Below are 24,205 nucleotides of genomic sequence, written 5' to 3' on the forward strand. Positions count from 1 at the left end.
GGTTGCACTGTGGGCTAATCAAAGGGGAGCATTGACAGCTTGATAGTAAATGAGAGCTGATAGTTGAGTGGGGATAGGCCAGAAAGGGCCTTGAAAGTGAAAAGGAGCTGCTCATGTCTGATGCAAAGGAGACAGAAGGGGGAGCCAGTGGAGGGATTCAAAGATAGGGTTAACATTGTCAAAGCAACAGGCTAGGAAAATGATTTTTGCCACAGCATTCTCGATGGAGGTGAGTGGGAAAAGATTGCGCTCACAGATTCCAAGGCCAGAAGGGATCATTGTAATCATCTCGTCAGACCTCCTGGATAACACAGGCCAGAGAAGTTGCCCAAAATAATTCCCAGAACATAGTTTTAGAAAAAGATCCAATCTTAACTTTAAAATGGTCAGTGATAGAAAATCCAGCATGACACTAAGTTGTTCCAATGATTAATTACTTTCACTGTTAAGTTAATTACTCTCACTGTTAAATGGCTGGCCTTGGGGCTGGTAATCAGGGCAGCTGCCTTGGGTACCAACTTGCTGAGACACCAAATCAGCACCTGGGTTGCAGGGCACCACATAGCTCAGCTGGTCTGTTCCGCTGGTTTGTTTGCTTTTTGCTCTACCAGTCTGCTCGGGGAAAGAACCAAAAATTATTGCCACCCTTGGTGACAAAACACCTAAGGCCATTACATTTGTCAAGGCCAGAGAGAAAGATGTTGCACTAACTGAGACTCAAGATGTTGAGAACCTGGATGAAAGTTTTAGTTCTGTGAATGGATAGGAAAGGCTGTACTTTAGCGATGTTTTCTAGAGAGAATCAGCAAGACTTAGACATAACCTGAATGTGAGGTCCAAGTGGAAGGTGACACACAGGTTACAGGGCTGAGTGAAGGCAGGCTGGTAGTGTTATTCACAGTGAGTGAGAAAGGAGCGGGGGAGGGATAGCTCAGTGGCAGATGAGGAGGAATCTCCAAAGGACACACAGAAGGAGCAATTATAGAGGTAGGAGGAGAACCAGGAGAGAACAGTCATGGAAGCTAATGGAGGACAAGATTTCAAGAAAAAGAGTATGTTCAACTGTGTCGCAGATGGTTGACAGGTCAAGGAGGATGAGGATGGAGAGCTGATTCTGGGCTTTGACTAGAAAGAAGTCATTAGAGACTTTGGTGTCACAGTTCAGAGTTACTGCGTCTGTATTTCCCTCTATGGTCCCTCAAGGGCACCTACTCTAGGTTCCTCATTCTGCGGCTGTCACCTCTCTTGGGCAGAGACCCATGTCGCTCTTGGTCATGCCCAGGAGTTTTCCAGGCTGCACAGTTACCTGCCTACACTGTGATATTCCCAGCAGCCAGACTGTCTAAATAGGCTATGAACAGTGTAATGGCCCATAGTTATAAATTACCACACAGCTCTTTGTAAGCAAGCACATTTATTCTTAAGGTGAAAGGATTACAGAGAAAACATAATGAAAACAATGAACGTTTCTAAATGCATGCTAACAGCTTACCAGAAGTCACCCATCATTCTTATGGGGCCTTAGTAGGCCAAATCCTTCCAACCCTTCTGCAGGGATTGGAGTCCCCTCTTGGACGAATGGTCCAGTCCATTTTCTGGATCAGAAAGAAGGCCCAGAGCCAGTTTAAACTCAGGCTATTTATCCAAAAGTCCTTTCTTTGTCTGTTCATCTCTGCAGAGTCCAGTTTGTAAATGTGACCCTCCCCATGATGAGGTACCTCGGGGGGAGGAGGGAGGTTACAAACTGGCTGATTTGCCTGAATCATCACCCACTGTTGGTAGTTCCTGGAGGAGGTCTGGTAGCTCTCCCCCATGGAGTAGAACACAATCATACACAAATATGGCTAGGATTTAGTCACAGGTATTTTTAGTAAAAGTCATGGACAGGTCATGGGCAATAAAAATTCACTGCCTGTGGCCTGTCCATGACTTATACTAAAAATACCTGTGATTAAATCTTGCAGGGGCACTGGGAGGGACTGTGGCTGATCCAGCCAGTTGGCCAGGGACCGCTGCCTGGGGCTGCAGACCACAGCTTATTCGGCTGGCTAGCGGGGGACCATTGCCCAGGGCCCTGGACCACAGTTGCTCTGGTCAGCTAGGGACCATGGCTGCTCTGGCCAGCCACCTGGTGACTGCTGCCCAGGCCCGTGGACCTCGGCTGCCTCCAGCAGCCACCCAGGGCCAACTGCCCAAGGCCATAGCTGTTCTGGCCAGCCCCCCGGGGACCGCTGCCTGGGTTGCCAGAGCAGCAGCTGGTGTGGCTATCCTTGGGGCCGCTCCAGCAGCAGCTGGTGTGGCTGTTCTGGAGGCCACCTGAGTAGCTGGTCCCGGAGCCAGCTGCTTGGGCGGCCCAGGGTCAGCCACACTGGCCCCTGCAAAAGTCACAGAGGTTGCAGAAAGTCATGGAATCCGTGACTTCTGTGACCTCCATGACAGACACGGAGCCCTAGACATAAACTATTAATTTAAAACACTGGAGCCCGAAGATACTTAAACTTAATTCAGTCAGGACTCTCAAGGATAGGAAGGAAATTGCCTTATCTGTGACATCTCCATGTAAAGAAGTGAGTGTAACTAGGGCTTTTGACCAGCAGCCTAGAGGAACCCATTGGTTTATTTCCTGGATGGCATTTCTGCCAGGATCTTTCGTACTTTCACATTTCAACTATTCAGGTAATAAACATTCTGCTAGCAAGCCAGCATACATCTTCTCATTTGACAACTATCCAGTATCATTTTTCTCTTTAGAATCTATCAGGCAGAGCTGTCACATGCCGCTGCTTACCCTTATTACCCAAAATCACTTGAGTGTGAACTTGAGACCTGATTTACCTCCCATCTGGTTTCTAGGGCATGCGTATGATGTTCCTTTGTCCCTCCAGGATTCCCCAGCCTCCCTGGAAATAATATACGAGCATTTCTTTGGACCAAAGAGAGAAATCATGTAGAGCACCTTGCCTCCCTCTGAAGTGGCTCTCAGCCATGCCCTATTTTAACAGCAGAGGGTTCACAGCAGGAGAAATTCCTTAAACCCCATAGTCAAATTCCATTTTCTGCCCCACGTCCTCAGAGCTTGGGCCTTGGGGACTCCAGTCATTTAACCTCAGCTTCTCTGGGATGAGGTGGAGGAGTATCCATCCCCTACCCACTGGGGTGGCCTTTTGTTCCCCACACACTGAGCCAAGGTGAGCAGAATTCCCTCTCCAACCTGGCTCAGGGTCTTTTACATTTTTACAGCCCATCAGAGACTGTGGGAAGAAGTTTCCCTTCCTCTCCCTGTTACCCTGGAATTGAGGAGAGTGTTACCCCAAAATTTAACTGAGCTAATTGCAGCCATGTTGCGTGCATTCAGCCACCATTAATTAATAAAATAAAACACCACATAGTTAAGGGATAATTTGGACAAGCAGGGCTTTTGGAAACAAGGTCAAATACTACCCCAGGCTTGCAGTTTCTGCAAATCTGAATGAGAGGAGGGCAGCTCTCCTAATTCCAGTGACTCCCATGGGACTGCTGGGTGCGGAGCACTTCTGAAAGTTTGACAGTTTTAGTTTATGTTTCTTATGATTGGCTTCTCTTGGGCTGCATTTCCATATTCTGAAGGATACCCTGGTCCGTTTGCATACCATACTTATATGTTCACAAATATTGCTGATAATTGCTTACACAGTATTATCTGAAGTTTAAAATACAGTTAATACCCTTTATAGTCCTGTATGCAGAAGCTCTCCAGCTATTGTGCTGAAAGCGTAGTATTTACATAGTGTCAGCAATGATCTCTTAGTGCTGAATCCAGCTATTGGTCATTAGAATACAATTCAGTGACTGACATTCATATTATCTTATCAGGTAATTGAAGAAATTGAGGAGATGATGCAGAATTCCCCAGATCCTGAAGAGGAAGAGGAGATCTTGGAGGAAGATGATGGAGGAGAAACTTCCTCTCAGGCTGATTCAGTCCTGTTGCAGGAGATGCAGATTTTGACACAGACCTTTAACAACAATTGGTCCTATGAAGGTGAGGACATGTGGGAAGGGCAGAGGGAGACTTCAGTTTGGGGCTGAGGAAAGTTGAGGTTGTTCATGTTTTCACTAGGATACTATTCAGTTCTCGCAGTTGCTGTTGTTATAATACAAGGAATTTTAAGACTTGTTTGAATAAATGCCTCTTTCATCCATATTGCATGGACCTCTCCCTATAATTCTATTGTCAAGTGTGTTAGATAGATCTGCTAAGATAGAGTTTGGTTACTGGGATACCACGAGGAAGCACGAGCAGGAGAGCGCAAGAGAGGAGGACTCCTGCCTCATACCGAGAAAGCAGGATGATCAGTGAGTTATCTTAAGTGCCTATACACAAATGCAAGAAGCCTGAGAAACAAGCAGGGAGAACTGGAAGTCCTGGCACAGTCAAATAATTATGATGTGATTGGAATAACAGAGACTTGGTGGGGTAACATGACTGGAGCACTGTCATGGATGGATATAAACTGTTCAGGAAGGACAGGCAGGGCAGAAAAGGTGGGGGAGTTGCACTGTATGTAAGAGAGCAGTATGACTGCTCAGAGCTCCAGTATGAAACTGCAGAAAAATCTGAGAGTCTCTGGATTAAATTTAGAAGTGTGAGCAACAAGGGTGATGTCATTGTGGGAGTCTGCTGTTGACCCCCAGACCAGGGGGATGAGGTGGCCGAGGCTTTCTTCAGGCAATCAACAGAAGATACTAGATCACAGGCCCTGGTTCTCTTGGGAGACTTCAATCACCCTGATATCCACTGGGAGAGCAATACAGCTGTGCACAGACAATCCAGGAAGTTTTTGGAAAGGGTAGGGGACAATTTCCTGGTGCAAGTGCTGGAGGAACCAATACAGGACGTGCTCCTCTTGACCTGCTGCTCACAACCAGGAAAGAATTGGTAGGGGAAGTAGAAGTGGATGGGAACCTAGGAGGCAGTGACCATGAGATGGTTGAGTTCAGGATCCTGACACAAGGAAGAAAGGAGAGCAGCAGAATACGGACCCTGGACTTCAGAAAAACAAACTTTGACTCCCTCAGGGAACTGATGGGCAGGATGCCTTGGGAGGCTAATATGAGGGGGAAAGGAGTCCAGGAGAGCTAGCTGTATTTTAAAGAAGACTTATTGAAGGCACAGGAACAAACCATCCCGATGTGCAGAAAGAATAGCAAATATGGCAGGCGACCATCTTGGCTTAACAGAGAAGTCTTTGGTGAGCTTAAACACAAAAAGGAAGCTTAAAAGAAGTGGAAACTCGGACAGATGACTAGGGAGGTGTATAAAAATATTGCTCGAGCATGCAGGGGTATAATCAGCAAGTCCAAAGCACAACTGGAGTTGCAGCTAGCAAGGGATGTGAAGGGTAACAAGAAGGTTTTCTACAGGTATGTTAGCAACAAGAAGGTCAGGGAAAGTGTGGACTCTTACTGAATGGGAGAGGCAACCTAGTGACAGACGATGTGGAAAAAGCTGAAGTACTCAATGCTTTTTTTGCTTCGGTCTTCACAGACAAGGTCAGCTCCCAGACTGTTGCATTGGGCAGTACAGTATGGGAAGGAGACAAGCAGCCCTCCATGGTGAAAGAACAGGTTAAGGACTATTTAGAAAAGCTGGATGTGCACAAGTCCATTGGTCCAGATGCAATGCATCCAAGGGTGCTGAGGGAGTTGGCTGATGTGATTGCAGAGCCATTGACCATTATCTTTGAAAATTTGTGGCATTTGTGGGAGGTCCCAGATGATTGGAAAAAGGCACTATAGTGCCCATATTTAAAAAAGGGAAGAAAGAGAACCCGGGGAACTACAGACCTTACTTCAGTCCCTGACAAAATCATGGAGCAGGTCCTCCATTTTGAAGCACTTGGAGGAGAGGAAAGTGATCAGGAACAGTCAACATGGATTCACCAAGGGAAAGTCACGCCTGACCAACCAGATTGCATTCTATGATGAGATAACTGGCTCTGTGGATATGGGGAAAGCGGTGGATGTGATATATCTTGACTTTAGCAGAGCTTTTGATACGGTCTCCCACAGTATTCTTCCCAGCAAGTGAAAGAAGTATGGATTGGATTAATGGATTATAAGGTGGACAGAAAGCTGGCTAAATCGTTGGGCTCAACAGGTAGTGATCAATGGCTCCACATCTAGTTGGCAGCCTGTATCAAATGGAGTGCCCCAGGGGTCGGTCCTGGGGCCGGTTTTGTTCAATATCTTCATTAATGATTTGGAGGATGGTGTGGACTGCACTCTCAGCAAGTTTGCAGATGACACTAAACTGGGAGGAGTGGTAGATACTCTGGAGGGTAGGGATAGGATACAGAGGGACCTAGATAAATTAGAGGATTGGGACAAAAGAAATCTGATGAGAGTCAACAAGGACAAATGCAGAGTCCTGCATTTAGGATGGAAGAATCCCATGCATTGCTACAGGCCAGGGACTGACTGGCTAAGCGGCAGTTCTGCAGAAAAGGACCTGGGGATTACAGTGGACGAGAAGCTGGATATGAGTCAACAGTGTTGCCAAGAAGGCTAATGGCATATTGGGCTGCATTAGTAAGAGCATTGCCAGCAGATCGAGGGAAGTGATTATTCCCCTCTATTCGGCACTGGTGAGGCCATATCTGGAGTATTGTGTCCAGTTTTGGTCCCCCCACTACAGAAAGGATGTGGACAAATTGGAAAGAGTCCAGAAATGATTAGGGGGCTGGGGCACATGACTTACGAGGAGAGGCTGTGGGAACTGAGCTTATTTAGTCTGCAGAAGAGAAGAGTGAGGGGGGATTTGATAGCAGCCTTCAACTACCTGAAGGGAGGTTCCAAAGAGGATGGAGCTAGGCTGTTCTCAGTGGCGGCAGATGACAGAACAAGAAGCAATGGTCTCATTGCTTAAGGCCCGGCTTGAAAAAGCCCTGGCTGGGATGATTTAGTTGGTGTTGGTCCTGCTTTGAGCAGGGGGTTGGACTAGAGACCTCCTGAGGTCTCTTCCAACCCTAATCTTCTATGATGCTGAGGTTGGTTCCCACAAAGGGATAAGGTCTGAGTTGCCTATAAGTCTTGAGAATTGATTTAGCTAGCTCTTCCTAAATCCCTGTATGATGCAGCCCCTTCTCACCCCAGTGTAGTCCCCTGCCAACCCCTTCAGATAACATTGAGTTGAAAGCAGAGAGCCAGTCTCAGGCAATGCAAGGCAGCAACTATGTGGTTCATTTGCTGAGATCCCAAATCACTGATTGTACCTGGCTTTAGGTCTGCATTTGCTTTTGAATCCTTATTGTTTAATTATTGTAATTGTTCCATTAGATTTACCATTGGGAGACTTGGGCTCTTTCACAAGGTTGTTATAACTTTATATTTGTTATAGCTGGAGCTGTTGTAACCCCTATAATTAAGGCTCCTGAAGTGTCACCCCTCTAACCTCCTGATTTCTATGGCTTCCAGCTTTAGGGCTAGAATTGCTCATGTCCTCTGTCTGCATGAGGGTGGGTGATTTTTTTTTTTTTGTATGAAGTTGAGTAAACACCAGTTCATCAATTCTTGAGAAAGAGGAAAGTTAAAAAAGAAAGTGCACTTTGGCCATTAGAAAAATGTATTTGCCACAACCAGGATTACATCCTTTATGTCAAACATAAACCAGCTGTCTAGGCAGTTTTTCAGTACAGTCACTATAATAACTAAGCACTTCCTAAGAGTAGAAAAGTGGTTTGAGCGTTGGCCTGCTAATCCCAGTGTTGTGAGTTCAATCCTTGAGGGGGCCACTTAGGGATCTGGGGCAAAATCAGTACTTGGTCCTGCTAGAGAAGGCAGGGGGCTGGACTCAATGACCTTTCAAGGTCCCTTCCAGTTCTAGGAGATAGGATATCTCCATTAATTAATTTATTTAACTACAACCATGATATTGCCCTTCTTCCTGGCTGATGAGAGACCAAGAGTTAGGTGTGGGGGGTTGCATTTTAAATATAGAAGGGGATGAGTGAGACAGCTTAGGCAAAGAGGGAGGTTTGCAATTAGCTCTTATGTCATCAATGTCCATGGTCATTGTTATTTTAGCTGGCAGTGAGTTCCTTGGTCCAGGTGTGGTGAAAATTCTGTCTGCCACACCCACAAGCCTCCACAAGTGGTCACAGTTTTATTATTGCACTGCAAAGTAGCTCTTAGGGAAGGTTCCAATCATGCAAGGAGAGAGAGGGTGTCTTTCAGATAAGTAGGGCCAATTCCATTCAGGGCTTTGAAAATCAGGACTGAGAACTTTAATTGGACATGGTGTTTGAGATGAAGCCCATGCACATAGCAGTGTGATGTGTTCCTGCTATGTGGTGCTGTATATTACATCCTGTCCTACACAGCAGGTTATCATATTTAAATGATATTCTTACAGGCCATTAAAAACTGACTGAAAATAAAAATGTATTGAAATATACTCAGGCTCAGGAGACTTGAACCTCATCCATATACATGATAATTGCTCTGTATTAAACAAGTCTTTCCTCAGAATGGTGAGATAAATTCCAGTTACCGTTCTAGCTACCTCTGAGATTGAGGTAAACTGGTCAGGATTACTTGGGGCCCTGTTTGTGTGATACCCAACAAGTAGGGTACTTATGCAGGAGTCAGATTCAAACCCCCTGTTCTAAAGCAAGAAACTGAACCTAGATCCCTTTCACTACTAAAGGACCTTAACCACTAGGCTACTGCATATTCTATAGGTATGGTGCCTCAATCTCTCCTGCTGGAGCTGTTTCACTTTGTGTAAATAATTGAACATTTAGTTGACCAAGGACATGAACCTGATTCTCCCACATCTCCCATGAGTGCCCTAACCACCAGAATATCGAATTAATCTCTCACTTTCTTTCTCTCTCCCAATGAATATGTAATTATTGCTTCAACAGGAGAGATTGAGAGAAACTTAGTCCAGCATATACAATTGTTAGTGGGGGTTGGTCGCGCTATTGTGGGGAACTTTCATGGCTTATGCACTACCCTGGTGGAATCAGTGAGCAAAAGGATCTGAGTCCTTGCTCCAACTCCCTTTACCTAGAGGCCTGCCTGAACTCAAGGACTCCTCTTCCACTCTTGTGTGTGGCAGAGTCCTCGTAATCCCAACAAGGCTGGACCCAGGATTCCTGGGGGCCTTAACCCCCAGTCTTGTTGTGGCTACTTAGGACAGGGGCTAGGGTGTCCCTACTCCGTGTACTCTCTCTGCACCAGATGGTTCCCTGACCCACTGATCATTATATATAGTTCAGACCAAATACAATTTATTAAACAACAGCTGTAAAAAAGAAGGAAAAAATGGGAAAGGTTAAAGGAAACAAGTAACCCTGCTGTATGGGCCTGGGGACACCACAAACAACTGTCTCTGGGATGTAAGAAAAATTCAGGCTGCTCCTCACACATCCCAGATTTCCCTTCCACGCCCTGGCTGTGCTGTGGTGATACCAGGGGTAGGACACCTGCCCTGGTAGTGTCCACATGCCCTCAGCCTAGAGTCTAGGGGACAGGACCCTTCTCCCCAGTATCAGCCTCCTGTCTGGGTCATGTCCCTCCTCCCAGTCCAACTTTCAAGGTCCTCTTGTCTGGTGACGTCTCCCAGCACTGGGTCCTCTGCCCACGGTCCCCCCTTGCTCTCCCTAGTTGCTCACCACATTCTGCTGTAGTGTTACTTGAGGCATGGCCAGCATCACTATCCAGGATCTGGTCCTGCAACTCAGCCCTGGCTCACTGTTGGCGTGGCTGGTCTGCATTGCTCCATTGCTCCAGCTCCCGCTCCCCCTCCTCTGGCTCTGTGCTGCTTCCCTGCTTCCAGCTCAGCTTGGGCTGCTACTCTCCCCTTAGCTCTGCCCTACTCTGGCATAGGCAGCTGCTGCTCACATGGAGGACGGGCCCCCGAGGCTCCTGAGTCCCTCATTGGCCAGCCTGCCCTGGCAATTGGGCTGACCTGGAACACTGGCCTCTCCCTATTGGCCCTGGGGACTATCAGTCTCATTTCTCATTGGCCCTTCCCTTTTTTTTTTAAAGAACTGAGAGAGGGTCAACCAAACCCCCCACTAAGTTTCAGTAAGGGACCAACAGCTCCCTTTCACAATGGCACTGTGGTGAGGGCCCTCAGCTGGGTGGTAGAAGTCTAGCCTCAAGTCCCTGCTCCAAAGCAGGTGTTTGAACAGGAGTGTCCCAAATACCAGGAGCGTGTTCTGACTACTGGGTATCTGTGCTTTCTAATGACATAATGCTGCCTTGGCATAGGTGCCTAACTCTAGAAGAGTGTTTATAGCTGAGACTCCTCAGCAGAGATAGGTGCCTAAATACCTCTGTGAATCTGGGCTCTACACCCCACCCCTTTGCTCCACATTTTGCTGCTGGCTAGCTTAGCTGGCTGTATGCTCAGCTTACTGGTGGGTGAGGATCTCATTCTTAGGTGCCAAACTCTTCCCAGGCATTATCTGGGGGGCCTGCATAGGAGTTAGGTGTTTGCAACACGTAACTCCTTTTCGAGATCTAGCCCCTAAGTGCTTTTGAAAAATGTACCCACTGTTCTTTTGATTCAGAAGGCTACCAAAGCACCTTACAAACGTTTACATATGTATATGTTACTTCATCACTACTGAAATGCAGTTGTCTCTGAAATGCAGAAAAAAACATCTTTTTAACAGCGTGCAGCAACTTTGCACAACATTTTTCGGCAGGAATTAGAATGAATTTATATCAAGTGGAAATTACAGGGGGGACGTCAAAGAACCAAATTAATTACCCAAATTGGCATTTCTGTCTAGCCATTCTGAGGTATTAACTGTAGTATTTAGGCATTGTTTTGGCCAAGACATCAGTTTTAACATCTATTCTTTGCAAAAGTGCCATGGGATTTTTAATAACTGCAAGTGGTCAGCACAGCAGGTTTTACATCTTATCTGAAAGCTGGCTCCCCCAGTGCCTAAAGCCCCCTACTGCCTTGGGGGAATATTGCTTCAATACTGACTGCTGGGGCAAAAGGACGTTGGTGTCACAACACTCATCATTGCAGTGCCTAACTTTTAGATGCCTTGCCACCCAATGGAGTCCACAGCCCCGAGTTAGGTGCCCAGGCTCCCTGTACAATGCACGTGGAGCGATAGGTGCCTAAGAATGGGATCTGAGCCAGGAGCTCCCTAAACTAGCCAATAGGAAATGCTGAGGAGAGGGGTCTGGCCTAAGCCCCACCACCCCAAAGGAGTTAGGCACCTAAATCCAGGTTAGAGGGAGGCACTCTCTCCGTCCAGGATTCACAGCTGTGAACCCTCTCCTGGAGTTAGGTCTCTAACCCCTTTCTCACAAGGACAAGGAAGTGGTGCCCCTCTTATGACTTTTAGCCCAGTGACAGAGCACTGAGCCAGATGTGGGAGACCCAAGTATAGGCTGCCCTTTCTGAGACCCTCTTCCACTTCCGCAAGGACTCCCCTTTTAAGTGGCAGGCTCTGGCCTCTGTTTCTCTCTGGAGTAGGATCCTCCAGTCCAGCCACTCTCTGACTGGGTCTCTGGGTTACACCTCCCAGGACACCAACTGTGTTATCCAGCAAGTCCGACTGAGCAAGGACCCTGCTAGACTTCTCCTCTGGGGGTCTGTGCTCAGTGACACAGAAGCAGCTTCTCCAGAACAAAGGATGCCTTATTTTGCCCAAATGGTACATGGAGCTTCGAGAAGCTGATTTAAAAATAACAGAGACCTATACACATATTGTCTTACCTATGCTTGGCATGCCCCTCAAGCCCCTACATAGATATGACTTTGTCCCCTATTCTTATTGGGCACCAAGTTACAGCTTGCTTGCTGCAGACCCTGACTCACAGTCAATCTCTGTGTCAGCTTCCAGCAGGCTGACTTGCTGTCTCTCTATCAAACTCCAGCAGAGCTGAGCTGACCACTTGCCCCCTCCCTATCTGCCAGCGGCACCTTTTAAACCAATCCAGGGCTTTTGATCTTTTAGGGTCTCAGCCTGGACAAACCAAAACCTGGCAACTTTCTGGCACCTGGAAGTATCATCTCCCAGTAATAGCCACAATATTCTCTAAGCTCTGTTGTTGATTTACCTTTACTGGGCTCTTTAACAACCCCCCTTCTGAGCTACCTATGCATCCAGATGAGGTAATACCACACTTATTTACAAAGAAGAATGCAATTAGTGCCTAGTTTGCCAACCAGGCTCAGTTCCTCCTTCTGCCTGATGTGGAGCAAGGACATGAATGTAGGTTTTACCCCTTCTGGAAGAATGCCCTAACCAACAGGTGTGGGGTATTCTGATGGAGCTCTTACCCTGTATATAAACAATTACATAGGCACTGAGGCAGGGTGACTGTACCGTGAATCTCCCAGATGATTTCCCTAGTCACTGGGCAGTAGAGTCATTCTCCCTCGGTTGATCTTGTCCAATCAGGGGCGGCTCCAGGCACCAGCGAAGGAAGCATTCCGTCCAATCTTGGGGCGGGGGGCGGCATAGTCCGGGCAGCTTTTTTTTTTTTTTTTGCTTGGGGCGGCAAAAATGGTAGAGAAGGCCCTGTGTCCAATGTATAATTATATTTACCCAGTGGAACAGCTTCCTCAGGAGAGACTGAGAATGCCCCCCTGTAGAATTCCATGTAGCCCAGTAGTTAGGGCACTTTCCCAAGAATGGGGGACACCCAAGTGCAAATACCTTCCCCCCATGTGGCAGAGAGGGGGAATTGAATATGAGTCTCCCACATCCTGGGTGAATGCAGTAATCACTGATCTAAAGGTCATAAGGGTGGCGCCACCTCCTCCTCTGGTGGCCATTTTATGTGATTAGCTGGGCTCTGAGAACTCCGACCAAATTGGGCCCCTCAGGAAAGATAGGTGCGGGAACACCTAGATAGGTGCAGGAACATTGGGGCTTAGGCATGAGATAAGTATGAAGGTTCCTAGACTGTGCATGCTTCCTGGTAGGGTTTTATGGACCTATGGATTTTAGGTGCCTACAGAGTTAGGAGGCAGCTGAGTGGGGGGTTTGAGGATCTCAGTGGCACCTAAATGTTGGACTTATGTGGCAAATAAGCACCTCGCCCAAAATGTTTCCTACTTCACCACCAACTCCATTTCCTGCAGTACCCTGGCTTTTCATTGAAGGTCTGAGCAGGACCAACCCTGCTTAGTTTGGTGCTACCTCAGCCTAATGAAATTTGGCTGAAGTCATTCTTCTGGAAACCGGCGGGTTTTATAGTCGTATAAAGTGATGTACTTAATTTAGCAGTTTTGTACCAATGAACATGAATCATAATTTAAGCAGCCAGGCTTAGAAGTGCCATGTCTCTGTGGCGCTGGTTGAGCTTTTCTGACCTTCCACTCACAAGACACAAAATCTCTGCCCCATATTACCCATTTGCATCCAGTATTTTTAAATGAATGTGTACCTCTTCTGATTGCGAAGGTTTGGAACAGATGTCAGTGTCTGAGTTGGCCGAGCTGCTGGATCACGTGGAGGGTGCCATCCGTGACTACTCAGAAGAGCTGGTGCAGCAGCTGGCTCGTCGAGATGAGCTGGAGTTCGAGAAAGAGGTGAAGAACTCCTTCATCACCGTGCTGATTGAGGTCCAGAACAAGCAAAAAGAGCACAGAGAGCTCATGAAAAGGAGGAGGAAAGAGAAAGGACTGAGTCTGCAGAGCAGCCGAATAGAAAGGGGCACCCAAATGCCTCTCAAGGTATGTGAGAAATCCCCAATGTGCAGTGAGACATTGCAAAGAGTAGATAGGGGTGATCATGGCCATTCTGGAGAGCAGGGGAAGCTATCTCTTTAAAGAGATAGGTATGAAATGGGCGCTCCTAATAATCGGAAGTAATCTTCAGATTATTTAATTTAGATAAATGTATCAATTTAAAGTAAAAGCCGCCTTCCCCCCCAGAAGAATGGAGTCTGGAATAGCAAGCAACTCAGCCTTAATAGTCCCTATTAAAATCATTTCCACACTGCTGGTTTCCATGCATGAGAACTTTTCACACTTTCACAGAGACTCTACTGATTTATATTTACAGGGAACCAACGCTACTTAGTCAGAATAACTGCGGCTAAAAAAATATGCTGATCTCAAAGAAATCATGAGAATTCACACCCAGTGTTCTCCAAATGTCTAAAAACTTGCATTAATACCACTGCTTTTCAGGCCCGGTCTACACGACAAAGTTAAGTTGACATAAGTCACCTTTCGTTGATTTGTTTGTGCATGTGTCTACACTCAAATTTGTGTCCCGCCGACATAAGCACCCATCAAAACCACCTCCCCAAACAGAAATGAGTCATTGTTGATGGATTGTGATCAATGCAGTGTGAGTGTAGACACTGTGTGACCTATGTCAGCTGTAACAGACCTCCAGCAGCTGTCCCACAATGCCCAACACTGACCACTCTGGTCACAATTGTAAACTCCACGGCCCAGGGGTCACAGAGACTGGAAGCTTCCTCCCGCCCTTAAAAACACCCTGTGTATTTATGAAAGACTGATTGCCCAGCTTGGCAAGCACACCTAGCAGCTCTCCCTTGTTGTGTGCAGCTGCCCAACCAACCATTCCAGCTACACGCTCCAGACATACTCCTGCCTGCAGTAGACAGGAGGTATTGAATCAACTGGGCCTGTGGGGAGAAGAAGCACAGCTAAGGAGTAGTCGTAGAAACATGGACATCTATGAACAATTTGCACAGGGGATATGGGCAAAAGGGGTGTAACAGAGATCAGCAGCCGTGCCATGTGGAAATTAAGGAACTGAGGGGGCCATACCACAACACTCAATTTGGTGCTGAGCCACAGACCTGCCACTTGTATGACAAGCTGCATGCCGCACTTGCCAGAGACCCCACCAGCACCCAGCAGCCCACTGCAGATACCTCGGTGGAGCCCAACACACAGAATCCTGCTGTGAACAGCAACGAGGAGGAGAAAGGACACATGGTGGGAGGGTCCAGCTATGCTGCAATGCAGGACCTGTTTAAGACTCCACCGCAGTCTGGCTAATCTCACCAGCCAAGCACGGATGAGCCCGATCCAGGGGAAGGAAACTCGGGTAAGTGTGTGCATGCATTTTCCCTTACACTGTTTAAACGTAAAGATGGGCCTGGGCCATCCTAAGTTACCAAAGACATATGTATCAACTTTTCATTGTCTTATACGTATGAGAAGAAGTGGCAGTACAGGTAGAGTTGATACCTGCTCACTCCCAGTGCGGGGTGTGCAAAGCAATTTATTGATGCACATAGGAATGTCCCTTCTGTCCTCCTGAGAGATTTCGATGACACTTTCATGGACAGACTCTGCAGTCCTCTCCCACAGGTTTCTAGGGAGGGCTGCCTTCTTTCTTCCTTCATGGTAGGACATTTTCCCACATTACTCTGCAATAAGTTCAGCTGACACCATTGCAGTAAACTAGTGACATATTGGCCCAGGTGGCTTCAGGACGCCAACAGCAGCTGTGTTCTCTGTGTCTTTGTTACCCTCAGGAGTGTGATTTCAGTAAAAATCACCCCAGCCTGTGGAAAACAGTGCCAATTTTCAGTGCCAATGCCTATACTTATACCCATAAAAATAGAGACCAAATTGTTTCAGCAACTGAAAATGTTAATGCCCTCCCCTCCCCCCTCATGTGACCACTCATAGATGATACTCACTATGGCTGGGATGGAGAGCTGTGCTATGCAGAGGCGCTCCACAGCTGAAGTGTCAAGAAGCATGTCTTACTAACGTTTTTTATGGGAATGAGGGAAGGCAATTGTTGTTGTGACTGTAAATACAATTATACATGTCTGTTTTATCTATAGCTGCTGCTGTTGAGGTCTTGAGGGGTACCCTCTTCATACTCATGGAACACCTGACTCTGATGTGAAGGAGAAAGAAGAGGAGATCCTACAAGCCAGTGCTGAATTGGAACGCGGACAAAGGGCCTGGATGGCCAATGGCAGAAGGCATAGAGAGGGATAGAAAGAACATGGGGAAATGGAGAAAGACCCAAGAATCTCATCAGGAAAAGGAGAGGGAGATGCACCAGGACATAATGGGGCTTCTCAGGTAGCAAACACATATGCTGCAAACTCTAGTTGACCTAAAGGTCCAACAATCATGGATTTGCCACCCTTTGCAGTCCCTGGAGACGTCCATAGAGGCATCTTCCTATACTCTACAACAATCTACTTGGAACCATGGGTCACATACGTACCCCACCACTCCACGCTAGCAGACAGTAAGGACAACTGCAACTTCACATACAGCATTGACCTACAAGAGGCACGTCTGCTGTATGTGTAGCTAAAATGGACTGCATTTGTTCACTGAAATGACACCTAGCAGCTGCCTTTCTCAATCTTTGCTGCCTTTTTAAATTTAAAGTTTTGTTCAGTTAATTTATGTTTGAAATTTGTATTGTGTTGTCCTTTTTTAGCTGCACATTTTTTCACTGCTTTCTCCAGTCAATAAAATTCTATTTTTGAAGACAAATTCATCTTTACAAGTTCATCACACCTATTGCAGAATGTATAGAAGTACTCAAAGCATCCAGTACTTGTGGTTGGGAAAGAATGTCCCTTTTTGCAGCTTTCTGAACGGTCCTGTGTTCTTAAAGATGACAGCATCATGCACCTTCCCTGACCAGCTCACACTAATATTGGTGAAGCATCCCTGGAGATCCACCAAGTCTTGCATAACCATAGAAAAGTAGCCCTTTCTGTTGATGTATGCTATAGGAAGGTGGTCTGGTGCCAAAACAGGGATACGTGTGCTGTCTATTGCTCCACCACAGTTCAGGAACCGCACTGTTGCAAATCAGTCCACTATGTTCTGCATATTTCTGACGCTATGTCTAAACTACACAGCTTTTAGTGACATGACTGTGTCCCCAAAGCTGTGCCACTAAAAGTCATGCAGTGTAGCTGCTGTTTGTCAGCTCTCCTGCTGACAAAGACTTCTACACCCAGTGAGTGGCATTCGCATTGTCGGCAGGAGAGTGCGCCTGCCGACAACGCGCTGTTCACACTGGCACTTGCCACAGCAAAACTTTTGTCTTTCGGGGCAGGGGGTTTAACACCTCTAAAAGACAAACGTTTTGTCATTCAATGGCCAGTGCTTGTTTCTCAGGCCCAGAAGTATTGCTCCACTGTGTGAAGCTGCTCTGTGAATGCCGCTAAGAACCTTGAATTGTTTTTCGCTGTGTCCTTTAGCAATCTGTCCTCGAAGAAATCATCATGCCCTCCACTGTTGTAGTGTTTCCTGATAATACTGAAGAATCATGTGTCCTGTATTTGCAACACTCATGAGAATAGTTCAGAGCTGTGTCGGGTCCATGCTTCTGTCAAAGATGGTGGACACTGAACAGTGCTATGCCGGCTTGTGGGATCTTAACAAAGGTGTAAAAATCATGGGAAAGAGATAGCATTATGCAATGGAAAAAGTTGCATGATGGGAGCTTGACCCCAATTTCCAAGAGTTACCTGTGTAACTCATTTTACCCCACAACACAGTGCAAAAACTTCCCAGAAGGCATTGTGCTGGATGGTGGCATGTGGCTGTCACACTGTGGGGTGCAATCCAGACTGGCTTGGTTGTCAGCATCTGCTTTATAATCCTCAGTGCCTTGTAAAATGCTCTGCTGCTGTAGCTTCCAGGCAGCATACAAACATGCACTGAGTGTCTGTGTGTGATAAGCCTCTCTGGACCAACAACTCTGACTCCAGCAGCCTGCTTCTTGCACCACAGCAACACTCTGGCCTCCACCAGCCTTGGTTTCACCTGGCAAGATGACCCCAACATCACTCACTCTGGATTTTCCCCCAAACCATGTGATCTGCAATGTCCAGCCCTTTGCTGGACCATTCAGAGGGATAATATGGTTTGTTTGCTCCTCTAAAGAGACAAACTGTATAGCTTACCACTTTAATTGGAGTTAATAATCACTTCCGTTCAAACGGCACTGGATTGATTTAGATTAAAAGTAAGACAAAAGGAAATAGGATTTCACGTGAGATCAAGTATAAAGACTAGACCTATAAATGGTAAAAGCAAATCAAAGTGAAAAACGCTTTCTAGATATTAAGATTTAAGAATGCTACAGTCCTGGTTCAAGATAAGATTCTTCCCAAACCACTTCCCAGCAAGGTGGAAGCATATTCCTCCCCCTTTGTCAGGATTTTCTATAAAAGTCCAAAAAATAAAAAAATTAAATTAATGGAGATATCTTATCTCCTAGAACTGGAAGGGACCATGAAAGGTCATCAAGTCCAGCCCCCTGCCTTCATTAGCAGGACCAAGTACTGATTTTGCCCCAGATCCCTGGGTTTAGCAGGGCAATGCTCAAACCACTGAGCTATCCCTCCCCCAAGTTCTCTGGCCCTTTGTCTTCTTAGGTGAATGATAACTTGGGGTTCTTTATACCTGTCTTTTATAATCCAGTGAACCTTTGAAATGGATTCTTCTGAAGGTTACCCCCAAAATAAAGTTCATTCAAGTTTTGCAGAAGGTGGCATGGAGTCTGCTGATGAAAGAGATTCCATGCTGGCTTCTTCCCCCATCGGTGTTTGCTAAAGTGCAAATCAATGTCCACTTGACATGTGATTGCCAGTTGATTCTGTGACACCTGGCTGGAGGCGTTGGTCTGTCCTTTTTCTGAGAGAAACTTGTTTATCCAATTCCCCAGACTTGTCTGGTAAACACAGTTTAGTTCCACATTCCTTCATATTGGTATGGTCCATTTGGGCATTTACCATACATACACCATGCAAGAATATTAATAATCAGCGTGTTATTGCTTTATATTGATATTTTACATGCTATCTTTTGACAGATTATGGCATTAGTGAATTGGGGTACACTGAACAGGCCAGATGATCTGAAACTCACTAACAGATACAAGTGACCCCTGGCCCTCTTGCACTGGGATGCTGTTAGGGTCACACTGGCATACTGGGGTACCTACTCATGGTGCACTGCCCTTTGCATGGATATAAACACTCCTAGAGAGCATGCAACATGCCAGCGCAGGCAGCCAAGTATGTACAAGCACAAGCAATATGCTAACTGTGGCAGCTGTACACTGACATAACTTGCATCAACCAAAGTTTGTCGTCCTTTTTTGAACTCTGCTAGTCTTTTGATGTCAGTGATATCTTGTGGCAATGTATTCCACAGGTTAATTGTGCATTGTGTAAAAATATATGTCATAGATTCCAAAGCCAGAAGGGACCACTGTGATTATCTAGTCTAACACAGACGGACTAGTTATCATCTAGTATAACACAGGCCGTAGAACTTCCCCAAAATAATTCCTAGCGCAGCTTTTAGAAAAACATCCAAATTTGATTTAAAAGTTGTTCATAGTGGAAAATCTAGGATGCCTCTTGGTAAATTGTTCCAGTGGTTAATAATCCTCACTGTTAAAAATGTACACGTTATTTCCAGTTTGAATTTGTCTAGCTTCAGCTTCCAACCTTTGGATTGTGTTTCCTTTTACAAGTTTTAAATTTGTCACCTTTAAGATTCATTCTTGTGTCCCATTGTTCTTGCCTCATGGGAACTAGAAGTGCCCAATCTGCCTTCCTTGGACCATTCTTAGATTTGTAAAGCTTTATGGTATCCCTTCTGACTCATCTCTTCTCTAAAGCAAACAGGGCTGGAATCACAGAAGAAGTTAGGCATTGTAATGCTGAGCATCACAGCACCTAACTTTTAGGTGACTCCAAAATCACTGTGATTCACAAAGCCTGAGTTGGCAGCCTAGGCTTCTATACTGTACAATGAATTGGAAGAGATTATGCAGTAATTCACAAAGGTCAGCATCCTAGATGGCTTCCCACCTAAGCTAGCCGATGGGAGATGCTGATCAGAGGCGTGTGTGCTCATGGAGATAAGCACCTAAGTTGAGGCTAATCTAGGTGTCTATCTGTGCTCGCGATTCTCAGCTATGAAACCACCTGGAGTTAGGTGCCTATGCCATTTTAGCAAGCAGAGGACCAGGTGGTGCTGCCCACTTTATAACTTAGAGCTAGGGTGACCAGATCACAGGGATGAAATATCGGGACGTGGGGGGGGACACACAACGGAGCAACAACAACAACAAAAAACGGCGGCGGAGCAACAACAAAAAAAAGCAGTTTCGCAGGGGCCGGGGGCATTAGCAGGCCCCAGCCGCGCCACCGGATCACACACAGCATCCCAGCCGCACGCGCTGCCTTCCCCGCGGAGCCTTCCACCCCCCGGCCCGCCCTGGGCACATGCGGCGCATCCCGCCACCGGCGGGGAGCCCCGCGCCTCTCCCGCTCAGCTGCGCTCCAGCGGCTCCTTCCTGGCGGGGCAAGCTGCTGGAGCGCAGCCGAGCGGGAGAGACGTGGGGCTCCCCGGCAGTAGCGGGGAAGTTTATTGGTTTGGGGGACCCCGGCCGGCTCCTCACCCCTGTCCGCTGGCTGCCCCGCCTGGGACAAGTCTCACCCCTGCAGCCCCTCTCTGCCACGTGTCTCCGGCGGGCGGCCCACGCCCCCGGGCCACGCCGCCCACCTGGGCCCTGCCCGCTCCGCGCTGCCCCCGGACCCACTGCGCTGCCCTGTGGGCTGCAGGGCTGGAGCAGCTTCCGCGCTGCACTGCAGCGCTCCTGGCCCCGGCCCCCGACCAGCCATGGCCCGTGTGCCTAGGCTGCTGCACAGGGGTGTCTCCTCCCCAGGCCCGGTTCGGGATCCAATGGGGCAGTGAAGGGGCAGGGCTGGGGGCGGGGATTTGGGGAGGGATCCAGTGGGGGAAGGAGGGGGTGGAGTCGGGGCAGCGGGGGCGAGAGCGGAGTGCTAAATCGTTTGTTTGTTCTGTCAGGACGTGGGACAAACAAGCAAATATTGGGATAGTCCCGATAAAATCGGGACGTCTGGTCACCCTACTTAGAGCCCAGAGGCTGGCGCACTCAGCTGAGATGTGGGAGATGCAGGTTCAGTTGCCTGTGTGTGTCTACAAAGTTGTTCTCACCTTCTATCCCTTTCTCTCTCTGGCCCAGGGAATCACATCTTCTTAGGAAGGACATTGAAAAACCGATAAACATAAAAAGAAGGGAAGGTAAAATGACACATTAGTTGGATGATGAGACACAAGGAGTTGATGGATGGTGCTAAAGTGACAATGTTCTAACCTAGCCACTTCTCAGACTATGCTGCAAAGAACAGCATTCTGTTACTGAGAAGAAAAAAACTGATCTTTTAGTGAGGGCATTCATTAGAAATGATAAAATGTTAAAATGTTGTAAACACTGCATGCCACACTAGGCAGTACCTCTGCCTGCTCTTCTAGCACTGCGTAAATCAAATGTTTTCTCTTCTATGCAGCGATTCAGTATGGAAGGAATCTCTAATATCTTGCAGACTGGTATTCGGCAGACATTTGGGAACTCAGCAACTGATAAACAGGTGTGTGTAAAGTCCTCTGCATAGATCAGGTACTCACAGGAGTGGATGCATAGCATTTCTTCTGATAAACATAAAGATTTCTACTATTTAATTTGAAGAAGATAGCTAGGTTTTGAACAGAGTCGGCTGATATTAAACCAATTGATTTACAAATATTTTTGCAAATAAAAGTGCTTAGTTTGGTTTGTGACGACTTTTGGGCTCATGGTTTCCATTTTTCATGAGTATTCCGGCACTGCTGGTATTTTAGAAATTGTGTGCAAATCCTAAATCTTTCAGACAATTTAGTATGAAGGACTGCTTGTCCGAAAAGTCATGTCAGAAAATTTGTGATTCATTATTCACTAGGCACTAGTCATTCTTCTTTTTAAAAAGTTTCACTCATCCAAACAGGAAGCAGAAACAATACTGTGTGATTTAGATGACCAACCACATAAAACAAAGGGCAAATAGTTGAAACGAACAGTTTGTGATTAGTCAATAGTCTGAAAATAATTCATCCGCAGGATTTGGTGAATGCTTATGAATAATGATCTTTTAAAAGAAGGATTCAGTAACCAAAAATGGAGCTACATCATGGCCAATATTATCTGTATGGGGTCATTCAAACTGCTCTGTCTGGAATTCTGAAAGAAATCAGAGTGTGAGGAAAAGACATTTGGAATAAAGACACTGCACACTGCTCATCTGAGGCCTCACTCCTGTTTGCTGTGCTCCTTGGCTCAGCCCTTCATTTCAACATTAGAAGATTTGCATTGCTTTCCTGTCTCTCTCCAGTGCTTAGTGAACTGACTCAGACTATGTCCTCCATTATGAGCACATTTTAGTTTGGAAATAATCTAAACCATCAAAAACTATAGTGGTTCTTATTTCCTAAATACTCTGTGATCTCTTCAAGAGCTCCTTATGCTATGGCATTACAGTATGTCTCCTTCCAGCCTCCAGAGAAGTTATCCAGAAAATTAGTACACCTTTAGGCTGGTTTAAGTCTTCTGTGGCTCTCTTGTGGGGCCCCAGGAGCCTCCAAGCTGGTGTTAGGGGTTGAAGATCTCTGATAGCATATGTTGGATGGATCTGTGCTGCTTGGGGAGAGTTTCACAAGGGTTAGATCCAGTGAAAGGACACAAGACCTCCATGCAGATGGCCCTGGCCAAGCTGGTGGTCTATATGGTACCCAATGTATCCACCATATTTCATGGTGTGCTTATTGGCATATACCCTGGAGTGCCAGATCCCATTCCCTCCAATGACATGCTATGGGCTACTTTCTGAATAAGAATCCTTGTGGAGGTTTCTTCATAAAACATTCCCTCCTGCCACTTTTCACATTGGAGGAGACATTTTTCCCGAGACTTTGACCCAAAATGAGGTGTGATTCCACATGAGTCCTGCTCATTCACTGTGCACCATTCACCCTGCATATGGAAAGAGGCAGGAGTGAGGCAGAAATAATAGTGCATGATCATGTGATTAATGACCGTGTCATAAAGATGCATGCACACTAGGGGGCAGGGTTAAGATTATGGCCTTTCCTAACTTGTGAGTACTTCACTCAGTAACAATGACTGGGTTTTTACCATTGTTTTTCTAAATTAATTCCCTAGATGGTTAAAAGACAAATTACTTAAAAATAAAGTCCATAATGTGGAACTATTTGTTAAACAAAAGGGGCCTGCTATGTAGGATGAAATTAACTCGGACAGGGTAAAGCCTGAGCGTCTGGACCATCCCAGTCCTCTCTTGATGTAAATCAACAAAATAAGAGTTAGATTGTGAATTTACCGTAGTTGTTGATTAGCCTGGCTCGCTGTTGTTACGGCTCCTGAACTACTTTACAGTCCTTGTGCTGAAGGTGATGCAATACCATTCTACAACCCAAAATGTTTTGTTCAACATCTTCATTAATGATCTGGATGATGGGATGGATTGCACCCTCAGCAAGTTCGCGGATGACACTAAGCTGGGAGGAGAGATAGATATGCTGGAGAGTAGGGATAGGGTCCAGAGTGACCTAGACAAATTGGAGGATTGGGCCATAAGAAATCTGATGAGGTTCAACAAGGACAAGTGCAGAGTCCTGCACTTAGGACGGAAGAATCCCATGCACTGTTACAGGCTGGAGACTGACTGGCTAAGCGGCAGTTCTGCAGAAAAGAACCTGGGGATTACAGTGGATGAGAATTGGATATGTGTCAACAGTTTGCCCTTGTTGCCAAGAAGGCTAACAGCATATTGGGCTGTATTAGTTGGAGCGTTGCGACCAGACCGAGGGAAGTGATTATTTCCCTCTGTTCGGCACTGGTGAGGCCACGCCTGGAGTATTGCATCCAATTTTGGGCCCCCCACTACAAAAAGGATGTGGACAAATTGGAGCGAGTCCAGCGGAGGGCAACGAAAATGATTAGGGAGCTGGGGCACATGACTTATGAGGAGAGGTTGAGGAAACTGGGCTTATTTAGTCTGCAGAAGAGAAGAGTGAGGGGGGATTTGATAGCAGCCTTCAACTACCTGAAGGGGGGTTCCAAAGAGGATGGAGCTCGGCTGTTCTCAGTGGTGGCAGCTGACAGAACAAAGAGCAATGGTCTCAAGTTGCAGTGGGGGAGGTCCAGGTTGGATATTAGGAAACACTATTTCACTAGGAGGGTGGTGAAGCACTGGAATGGGGGGTTACCTAGGGAGGTGGTGGACTCTCCATCCTTAGTGTTTTTAAGGCCTGTCTTGACAAAGCCCTGGCTGGGATGATTTAGTTGGGGTTGGTCCTGCTTTCAGCAGGGGGTTGGACTAGATGACC

At 46.7% G+C, this 24,205-nt stretch overlaps 1 protein-coding gene across 4 annotated transcripts in view; it reads left to right on the plus strand.

Moving 5' to 3' along the window:
* FEZ1 (fasciculation and elongation protein zeta 1) overlaps nt 1-24,205 on the plus strand; it is a 152,224-nt gene that overhangs the window by 76,264 nt on the left and 51,755 nt on the right. For all 4 annotated transcript variants that reach the window (XM_034754586.1, XM_034754583.1, XM_034754584.1 and 1 more), the window contains 3 exons: nt 3,853-4,021; nt 13,431-13,702; nt 21,334-21,414. In XM_034754586.1, coding sequence (XP_034610477.1) covers nt 3,853-4,021; nt 13,431-13,702; nt 21,334-21,414 — 522 coding nt within the window. The remainder of the gene's footprint in view (nt 1-3,852; nt 4,022-13,430; nt 13,703-21,333; nt 21,415-24,205) is intronic.

This window comes from Trachemys scripta, chromosome 21 (assembly GCF_013100865.1).
Source record: "Trachemys scripta elegans isolate TJP31775 chromosome 21, CAS_Tse_1.0, whole genome shotgun sequence".
NCBI lineage: Eukaryota > Metazoa > Chordata > Testudines > Emydidae > Trachemys > Trachemys scripta.